Raw genomic sequence first — 9,022 nt, forward strand, 5'->3', positions numbered from 1 at the left:
GACTCGAGGGGAACCGGCCCCATTAGCTGGGACTTTTCACAACGTCTGCCACGCACTCCTGTGTCCCCAGTGGCTCTGGGGCGGCGGGGCGCAGGGACACCGTGAGGTGTCAGGGGCTGCCCAGGCTGGGCACTGGGGACAGGCCGGAGCGGGGTCCGGGGATGGTGTGAGGGGCTGCAGACGGACTGGGCGTCCCGGGGGCAGGTGGGATGGATGAGAGGGACAGAAAAGGCCGGGGGGACTGCTGGGGTCAGCCCTCGTGCTGGGGGGGAGCTGGGGACAGCCCTGGGCCCTGGCTACAGGACGCGGGGAGCACTGGAAGTGGGGAGGGGTAGACTGGGACTGGGCTTGGAATCCTGGGGCCGGTGGGATGGACGAAGGCGACAGCCCTCAGTGTTGGGGACAGCCCTGGGCGGGCTCTGGGTACGGCCGCGGATGCCGAACGCTGCCCTGTGTGCCCGGTGGCTCCAGCCTCGTCCGGGCGGGCACAACCCCGTATCCCGCGGCCCCCGCCGGGCTCGGCCCCGCCCGGCCGCTCCACGCCGACACCGTGCGGGCAGCCGGGGACCTCGGGGCGGGGCAGGGGCGGTCCGGCCCGGCGTGGAGTGAGCGGCGCGGGGGCCTCACGGCGGCAAGATGGCGCCCAAAGGGAAAGGCGGCGGCAAAGCCGGGAAGGGTGAGCGGGGCTAAGCGGCACCGGGACCGGCCGGGCGGGGGTTCTGGGGCGGCACCGGGACCGGCCGGGCGGGGGTTCTGGGGCGGTGGGGGCCAAGCTGGTCTCAGAGCCCGGCAGGGTCGGCGGGGAGCGGGCCGGTGTCAGAGTGCTCGGTTCACAGGCGGCGACAGCGGCAGCAGCAGCGAGGGCAAAGCACAGGGCCCGAAGGGAGGCGGCAGCGCCGTCAAGGTGAGCGCGGGGGGCGTCGGGGACCAGGCAGGGTGCGGGCTCTCCGCCCCAGCACCTGCAGGCTCGTCCCGCCCGCCGGCCCCGCTCGCCACAACCCCGCTGTCCGCCCCTCCAGGTTCGGCACATCCTGTGCGAGAAGCACGGCCGGGCCATGGAGGCCATGGAGAAGCTGAAGTCCGGACAGCGCTTTAGCGAGGTGGCAGCACAGTACAGCGAAGACAAGGCCAGGCAAGGGGTGAGTGAGTCCGGGATAGGACAGTGGGGCAGGACAGCGGCTGCAGGAGCCTGGGTCCTGCTCGTCACCAGCAGGACCTGTCCCACGGCCACATCACGCACCCTCCCTGCTCTGAGTCTCAGAGCTTAACCCCGACGGTCCCTTGCTGCAGGGTGACCTGGGCTGGATGACCAGAGGCTCCATGGTGGGACCATTCCAGGAGGCAGCGTTTGCCCTGCCTGTGAGCAGCATGGACAAGCCCGTGTACACAGACCCTCCCGTCAAGACCAAGTTCGGATACCATATTATCATGGTGGAAGGCAGAAAATAAAATGTGAATGACCATGATGACCTTGTTGACTGCTTGAATCCTGACTCCCAGACACCCTGGCCTTGGAGCAAGTTGGGCATAACCAGCAACATGCCTGGAGGCAGCTGTGCTAGCAGAGCAGGGCCCTGCCTGGAGAGGTAAAGTGTCCCTGGGAAGGGTGAAACAAGAGCCTTTTATAGATGTTGAAGTCTTTGTTGCTTGGCAGGCCAGCCTCTTGCTTCTCCACATCTGTGGAGATAATGGTCTGTCAGCAGAATGAGGTGCCCAGGTTTTTATCTGCAAACAGAAATTATGCAGAAAGGGACAGAGGGGTCCCCAGGGCTTGGTCTCCATCTCCATCCTCCCCAGGAGGATGCAGACAGCTCACATGGTGCAGTTTGTGCTCCAGAGCTGCAGAACAGTCCCTTCAGTGGAGGGTGGGTAACACTGGAGCTGGGTCAGGCCAGGCAGGGAAGAGAGCTGGGGGTAGGAGGGGAGGAAGAGCTCTCCTGAGCGCAGACTCATCTCTTCCTACCGCTCCATCTTGCCCACTCAGAGCTGGGGGAAGAAACTGGATAACACAGGTTTGGATAAGAAAAAAAGTCGCTAAACACTTGTGTGCCACTTCCTGCTCTCCCCTGTGCTGTGGGGTGTGCAAGGGAAGCAGCCCAGCAAGATTCCTGCCATCTCAGGAATCCAGCCTAGAGCCATGGTCCCCTTCCTGCTCACAGAGCCCCCGAACCAGCTACAGCTCCAGCAACAGGCACCAGCTTTGTTTACAGGTGAGCACCATGCACAGAGCTCAGAGATGAGGAGGAAACATCAAAGAAGAAAAGGTCTTCCCTCCCTTTTCAGGGTGTTGGTTTTGCTGAGTATGGAACTCTCAGAGAAGCCAAGGAATGGCTTGCAGTGGAGGGCAGACAGGCTGCCCAGAGCAGACACTGCCCCATGTAATGGTGTTCTGTTAATAAACCATTTGTTTCCAGCTAACAGAGCCCTGTTCTTTCTTTTGGCAAAAACACATTAAGACAACTGCACCAGCAGAATCTGCCGTGTTTGCTCTGGTTCCAAATACAAAGAGCTCCTCTCCCAAACTGCACAGCTCAGCCAGGTGTGGGTGTCCTGTGCTACAGTGTAGTATTGCAGAAGGCAAAGCCATGGCACAAGGAAACATCTGTATCTGCTGCTGTGCTGTTACCAGGTGAGACTGGCAGGATGAGCCCAGTGACCAACACACCAGACAGGTTGTGTTGGTGAGGGGCAGAGTCACTGAAAGCCAGAATCAGGAGCTTTTAAGCTGCTGGTTTGTGGGATTGAGGCACTCAGCCAGTTTGCTGACAACACTGAGCTGTGTGGTGTGGTCACGCACTGGAAAGGAAGGACGGATCCAGAGGGACCTGGACAGGCTGGAGAGATGGGAACACGTGAAAAGTACAAGGTTCTACACCTGGGTCAGAACATTTTCAGGCACAGCTACAGAAGGGGCAGAGAAGGGATTGAGAGCAGCCCTGGGAGAAGGGCTTTGGGGTGATGGTTAACAAAAAAACTCATGAAAAAACATGAGCCAGCAGTGAGCATTCCCAGCCCAGAAACCTCCTATGTCCTGGGCTGCACACAAAGGAATACAGGCAGCAGGACTACTCTGCACTCCCAAGATCCTGCCTAGAGTCCTGCACATAGTTCTGGGGCCCCCAGCACAAGAAGGACATGGAACTGTTGGAGCAAGTCCAGAAGAGGCCATGAAGTCGATAAGAGGACTGGGGCATCTCCCCTGTGAAGAAAGGCTGAGAGAGTTGGGGCTTTTCAGGCTGTTCAGCCTGGGGAAGGTCGTGTGGACACCTCATAGCACATTTCAGTATGTGAAAGGGCCTACAAGGGAGCCAGAGAGGGACTCTTTATCCAGAACTGGGATGACAAGATACAGAGTAATGGATTCAGGCTGACAGAGGGCAGGGTTAGAAGAGCTATTGGGAAGAAATTCTTTCTTGTGAGAGTGATAAAACACTGGCACAGGTTGCCCAGAGAACCTGTGGCTGCCCCATCCATGGAAGTGTTTCAAGACCAGTCACCTGGACCAGCAACCTGGTCTACTGGAAGAAGTCCTTGCTTGTGGCAGAGGTTGGAACTGGAAGGTCTGTAAGGCACCCAAATTGGCTTATTTAAAACCCGAAGGAGGGAGGAACTGCAGCACCACAGAGCTGGGCTGTACAGTGGCCATGGGACTGTACTGTCCCCATCTTCTCAGGGGAGAGGAGCAGCAAAACCTGGAAGGTAGAAAGATGATTCCAGGGCTGCCAGCATGGAGAGGTGTTGGAATCCTAGATGCTGAGAATTTTAAACTTTCTGTGCTTAAAGGCACAGACCCACAAGAGAACACGGCAATTGACCTGAGGCTGTGGAGAAGACTTCCAAAATTGATTAACAGCACTGGTATTATGGCTGTAGTTGGTTAGAAGTGTGTAATATCACAGAGTGGAAAACTTAGAGTTTGGGGTCTTAGAATATAGAAATAAATATGAAGCAAGGTGGAGGTTTTAGGGTGGAGGCAGGTTGTTCTTCTTTACCTTCTTCCTTCTTCATGGGTTTGGGTGGCATTTTGTAATTGGGCACAAAAGTCCGCATTGCAGGCTTCGAGGGATTAGTGATTGGGTTAAAAGGGAAAATAATCTAGGTGTCCTTTCTTAATTGGATAGTTTAGTCTTAAAAGACCTTGTAACAAGAGACAGTTAGCCATTTTTGTGCCTTGCTAATGAAAGGCTGCAGAACTCATGGTTGTGAGGCTGTTTCACTGTTAAGAAATAATAAACACCTGATTGTGAACATGAACTACCATCTCAAGTGCCTTCAATCCAGACCCAGAGAAACTGATAAGAGTTGGGCTTAGACATCAACAATACCATTCTTTTATTGAATAGTCTGACAGGAACATGAACCATTTTCACCTTTGTGAGTTGACTCCACAGTGAAGTTCCCTCCCCAGCATCCAACACCTGGATGTTTGGGCTGTTTCCTCAAGCAAGAGCTGCTGAAGTCACACGAGTATATGGCAGGCACCAGCCTGGAACTGGCTCACGGATCCCAGGGCTGTGGTGTAGACATAGGGTAAAAAGGAACAGCCAGACTCTCTTCACAGAGCCATACACATGTCACTTCTGGGCCAGCTGTCTGTACAAGTTGAGAGTCAGAAGCATAACTTCAGGATCTCCACTTTTTATGTCAAGAGCTTGCAGGAAGCAGTCCAAAGCTTCCTGGAGTTTTCCATCATTCTGAAGTTTCTTCCCACTGTGTACCAAAGTGTCATAATCTGCAGCAGGAGAGGAACTCTGCCCAATGGCCTTTTCAGAGCTGCTTTCCTGGGTGAAGTAGTCAACCTGCTCGCCTGACTGGAGCTCAGTGTCACCTGTGGATTCCTCCTGAGATGACTCCATCTCCTCTGCCTCAGACTGCTCAGATTCCACGCTGTCTGTGTGGGAGGACTCTTCACTTGTATCAAGTGTTTCTCCATTAGGTTCTTCTTCAGGCTCAGCAGATTCCCCAGTGCACTCCTCAGCTTTGTCTTCCACAAGCCCATCTTGCTCCTCATCACCATCATCATCATCATCTTCTTCATCAGTGGTGCCCATGATTTCCCCAATATCCTCCATCTCATCTACCAACCTGTTGATGAACGAGCACCTGGAAGCATTAGACCTGTTTCCACTGTTATTTAGTTGGGGAGAAAAGATGGCTTTAGCTCTTGTGTCATGTTTAGGGGTGGAAGCGCTAATTCCTTCCAGAAGTCCATGCCGAGTGCTGTCCAAGGGAGAGGAGGCCACTTGTTCAGGCTGCTCTTCACTCTCACTGTCTGAAGCAATTCTGTTTAAGCGTTTCTTCCTACTAAAAGTAAAGAGACCACTGCTTTCCTCCAATGATTTACTCCCTTGCAGGGAGGCATTTGGCTCTTCCTCAGCTGTGGGACAGGGTTTGCCATGGCTACTGGTCTCACTTGGCCAAGTTTTGTTTGGAGATTCTTTGTCTGGAGATTTACACAAGCTTTCTGACTGGAGTTGAAAGCTGTCCTTCTCAGGGTGTTCCCCTGATCCTCCTCTATTTGAGGCATCCTGCCATTCCTCTTCAGACTCTTCCAAAACCAGATTGAAGTCAACTTGATCCTGGAAGGAAGAAGGAGCAGATGTACCCTCCAAGCTGTCTTCCAACACGTGAGACTTGTGGAGCTCAGCATTGATTTCTGGCATAGCATTTGATAAACTCAGCACTGCAGAAGCTGGCTCAGGAAAATTGTTCTGCTCTGTCCCCAGGGCAGCGTGTGGGTCAAGTAGCTGAACTGACAATTCTGCCTCACTTCTACGGTCGTCAGCCATGCCAGACTCGGAGGAATTGTGACAATGCCAAGACTGGTCATTCCTTGCCTTGGCCGAGCTGTCTGAATGTACCTCCGAATGCTGTTTCTCTTGGAGGCTCTGACTCTCTTTCTCGAGTGCAGGGGATGATGGTGTAATGCTAGATTCAGGATCTTGCTCAGATTCTTGTATGTCAGATTGTTCTGCTGCCTTGCTGATATTGAGCACTTCTGTCTCCATACTGGACACACCTTGTGCCACTTGCTCTTTATCCAAGTCAGCAACAGTCAGAGTTGTCATTCTGGAGCTGACATCAAGCACCTGGGCCTCTTCATCCTCTCTAAGATCAATAACTTTGTCTTTTTCATGTACATCAGTTATTGGTGGTGAAACAAAGTTATTTTTGTCATTCAACCCTGGAGACAACTTCTTTGGCCTGGAAACTGATCCCGATGGTCTTTGCCACTTCTCTTCACAAGCATTTCTGATCCCCTCCATCCTCTGATCTCTGAGCTGGGACTCCAACTGAACCAGCTCGTGGGCTTTCTGTACCCTCCGCTGGATATACTGATGAGCTTCCTCGCTCTCCACCTGCTCCTCATGAGCCATCTCCCTTGTGTAGATCAGGTCGTGGTCAGAAATGCCAAACATTGCCAGGGAATGCAGGTAAGCAAGGTGCTCATCGAGCTGCAGGTCAGACTTCCTTTGCATGGCGTGCAAGGACTGCAGCTGGATCTGAGTTGCAGACATCCGAGTATCTTCCAACGTGAACAGCTCCCTTAGTTCCTGTTTGGAGAAATAACGGAACGGGTTCTTTTTGTCACCGGTGGTCTGTCTGATTAATGAGTCCTTGAATACCTGCCGCCTGTATATCTTCTCTTCCACGGTGCCGCAGGTGATCAGTCTGTAAATCACTACGTTCTCTTTTTGCCCAATTCTGTAAGCTCTGTCCACAGCCTGAGCATCGGTTGCTGGATTCCAGCTGGGATCAAAGATCACCACTCGGCTGGCTGCTGTCAAGGTTATGCCGACACCCCCAACTTGTGTGGTGAGCAGGAAGACAGAGTAGTCAGTGCTGCTCTGGAAGGCGTTGATGCGCCGCTCCCGCTCCGTCAGGTGCGTCACTGTGCCATCAATGCGCAGGATCTGGAATTGTCGGCGAGACAGAACGAGCTCTATGATATCCAGCATCTTCCTCGACTGTGAGAACACCAGGGTTCGGTGTCCCTCTTCTCTCAGCCGTTCCAGTAGTCCCACAAGGAACTGCATCTTCCCAGACTCCTGGATCACAGTCTCATCAGAGAGATGATCTATTTTGTTCATGCCTGAAAACATACCTGCTTCCATCCCGTAATCCTGCTCGGAGCCCACCTGATCTTCCAAGCCCAGCTGGATACAGGCTCTCGTAGACAGAAGCCTGGGGTGGTCACAGAGTTTCTTCAGGACTGTCAGCTCAGCCAAAGGCGATCGGGTCATCATCAGTACTTCCTTCACATGATCCAGGCAGAGAAAGTTCCTGTAGATTTCTTCCTGCACCGGTGCCAGGTACACCCACACAACAAAGTCATTTTTCCTAGTGAGAGATGGCATGACAGGGGCCTTGTTCTCACTTGGATCCTCAGGAAAAGGAGCATCAACTTTATCAGCAAGATAGCTTTTGATGTCTTCCTTGGTCCTTCTGAGGAAATAGGGCTTTATAATTGCCATGAGATTCTCTGATATCTTTAGCCCCAGTGCTTTCTCACCTGGAGTTGCATCCTTCTCCCTTGCCCTGGTAATGGGATTCTCATATTCCATTTTAAATGTTTTGGCAGTTCCCAAAAGGGAGCCTTGACAGGCAAAGTCAAACAAGGACCACATTTCCCGCAGGTTGTTCTGCACAGGGGTGCCTGTAAGCAGGATGCGGTACTGGGCCGGGATTGCATACACGCACTTGGTTGTCTTGTTTGATGGACACTTGATCTTATGTGCTTCGTCGAGAATGATATAGTCCCAGACAAACTCCTGCTCGTGGCGGCTGGCCAGCTGCTTCCAATTGTTAATGAGCATCTGGTAGCTCGTGATGATGATGCCATTCTTCCTTTGGACCCTCTCCAGGTTCCTGGTGCGCTCTGTCTTGCTGGTGCCATGGAACTCCTTGACGCGTAGGCCGGGGGTCCAGCGAGCGAACTCAGCCAGCCAGCTGCTGACCAGGGTGGTGGGCATGATGAGCAGGACATGCTGGATGAGCTCGGCATCGAACATACCCGAGAGGAAGGCGATCACCTGGATGGTCTTGCCCAGGCCCATGTCATCTGCCAGGATGCCACCAGGCTTGCCCTCCCGGTGCAGGCGGTACAGGAACGCAACACCTTCCCGCTGGTGCTGGAACAGCTTCCGGTGCATCTCCCCGTAGATCAGCAGGCCGCTGCCGCACACGTCCACGAAGCCCTCCTCCTCCTCCTCCTCCTCCTGCTGCTCCTGCTCGGCCGCCGCCAGTGCCTCCTGCACCCGCTGCATGCGGCCCTTCAGCTTCTCGCTGGGGCGGATGGCAGCCGCCAGCCGGAACAGCCGCAGCGCCTCTTCCAGGTCCCCGTCGGCCGCCGCCGCCTTCGCGCTCGTCACGAGCCTGTAGGAGTCACCGTGAGTACCGGGTGGCCAGGCCCGGGCTACACCCAGGAGTGCCGGCCCGCTACCGCCGACCCGACCCGGCCCGGCCCGGCCCGCCCGCGGCCCCCCGCAGCCTCCCAGCCGCTCAGCCCCGTCCCCGCTCACCCCCGGTACCGCTCCTCTTCCTCCGCCGCCGCCGCCGCCTCCCCCGGCCCAGGGGCGGCCATGGCGCCAGCGCTGCCGCCCTGCGCTTCAAACCCGGCCCTTCCCGGCCTGCACCGCGCCACATGTAAATCAGCAGTGCCCACAGCCAATCAACGCCGGGGGCGGGAGCAAAGGGGTGGGGTCGAGCGCTGCCCGCACCTCCTCCCGGCACACCTCCTCCCGGTTTGGGGCAATACCGGGTCGGGCACCGGTCCCGGCCGGTGCCTTTCCTGCCGCACGGTGGGAAACGAGGTACAGGACATCCAGGGGGAACCCGGCAGATCCACAAGTTCCCCCGCCCCCGGTGCACTCCCAGTTCCTGCCGCGCAATCGGTGCGCGTCACGGGCGCGGGCGGTGGGGGCCTCCCGCCAGCAGAGGGCGCGGCGGCGGCGGCGGGCGCCGCTCTGCTCCGCGCCCGTGCCCAGCGCGGAGTCGCCGGGAGACCGAGCGCTGCCATGGA

The 9,022-nt window shown here is 55.8% G+C and overlaps 2 protein-coding genes across 2 annotated transcripts; one reads left to right on the plus strand and one right to left on the minus strand.

The window, feature by feature from the left end:
* The first annotated feature begins 385 nt into the window (after nt 1-385).
* Nucleotides 386-1,466, plus strand: PIN4 (peptidylprolyl cis/trans isomerase, NIMA-interacting 4). Its single transcript, XM_041484596.1, has 4 exons — nt 386-676; nt 837-904; nt 1,020-1,139; nt 1,291-1,466. The coding sequence occupies exons 1-4, from the start codon at nt 637-639 to the stop codon at nt 1,447-1,449; spliced, it is 387 nt and encodes a 128-aa protein (XP_041340530.1). The 5' UTR covers nt 386-636; the 3' UTR covers nt 1,450-1,466.
* A 2,869-nt stretch (nt 1,467-4,335) lies between these two features.
* ERCC6L (ERCC excision repair 6 like, spindle assembly checkpoint helicase) lies at nt 4,336-9,010 on the minus strand. The gene is made up of 2 exons (XM_041484555.1): nt 8,523-9,010; nt 4,336-8,376 (listed from the first exon to the last, which is right to left on the minus strand). The coding sequence occupies exons 1-2, from the start codon at nt 8,582-8,584 to the stop codon at nt 4,575-4,577; spliced, it is 3,864 nt and encodes a 1,287-aa protein (XP_041340489.1). The 5' UTR covers nt 8,585-9,010; the 3' UTR covers nt 4,336-4,574.
* Between the last annotated feature and the right edge of the window lie 12 nt (nt 9,011-9,022).

Source organism: Pyrgilauda ruficollis, unplaced genomic scaffold (genome assembly GCF_017590135.1).
Source record: "Pyrgilauda ruficollis isolate IOZ18807 unplaced genomic scaffold, ASM1759013v1 scaffold67, whole genome shotgun sequence".
Lineage (NCBI taxonomy): Eukaryota > Metazoa > Chordata > Aves > Passeriformes > Passeridae > Pyrgilauda > Pyrgilauda ruficollis.

What these genes read in the sequence shown, in the direction of transcription:
- PIN4 (XM_041484596.1), top strand. Translation starts at nt 637, where the DNA reads ATGGCGCCCAAAGGGAAAGGCGGCGGCAAAGCCGGGAAGG. An exon ending in CGGCGGCAAAGCCGGGAAGG is followed by an intron (nt 677 to 836) that starts GTGAGCGGGGCT and finishes CTCGGTTCACAG; the next exon opens with GCGGCGACAGCGGCAGCAGC. An exon ending in AAGACAAGGCCAGGCAAGGG is followed by an intron (nt 1,140 to 1,290) that starts GTGAGTGAGTCC and finishes CCCTTGCTGCAG; the next exon opens with GGTGACCTGGGCTGGATGAC.
- ERCC6L (XM_041484555.1), bottom strand. Translation starts at nt 8,584, where the DNA reads ATGGCCGCCCCTGGGCCGGGGGAGGCGGCGGCGGCGGCGGAGGAAGAG. An exon ending in GAAGAGGAGCGGTACCGGGG is followed by an intron (nt 8,377 to 8,522) that starts GTGAGCGGGGAC and finishes TGACTCCTACAG; the next exon opens with GCTCGTGACGAGCGCGAAGG.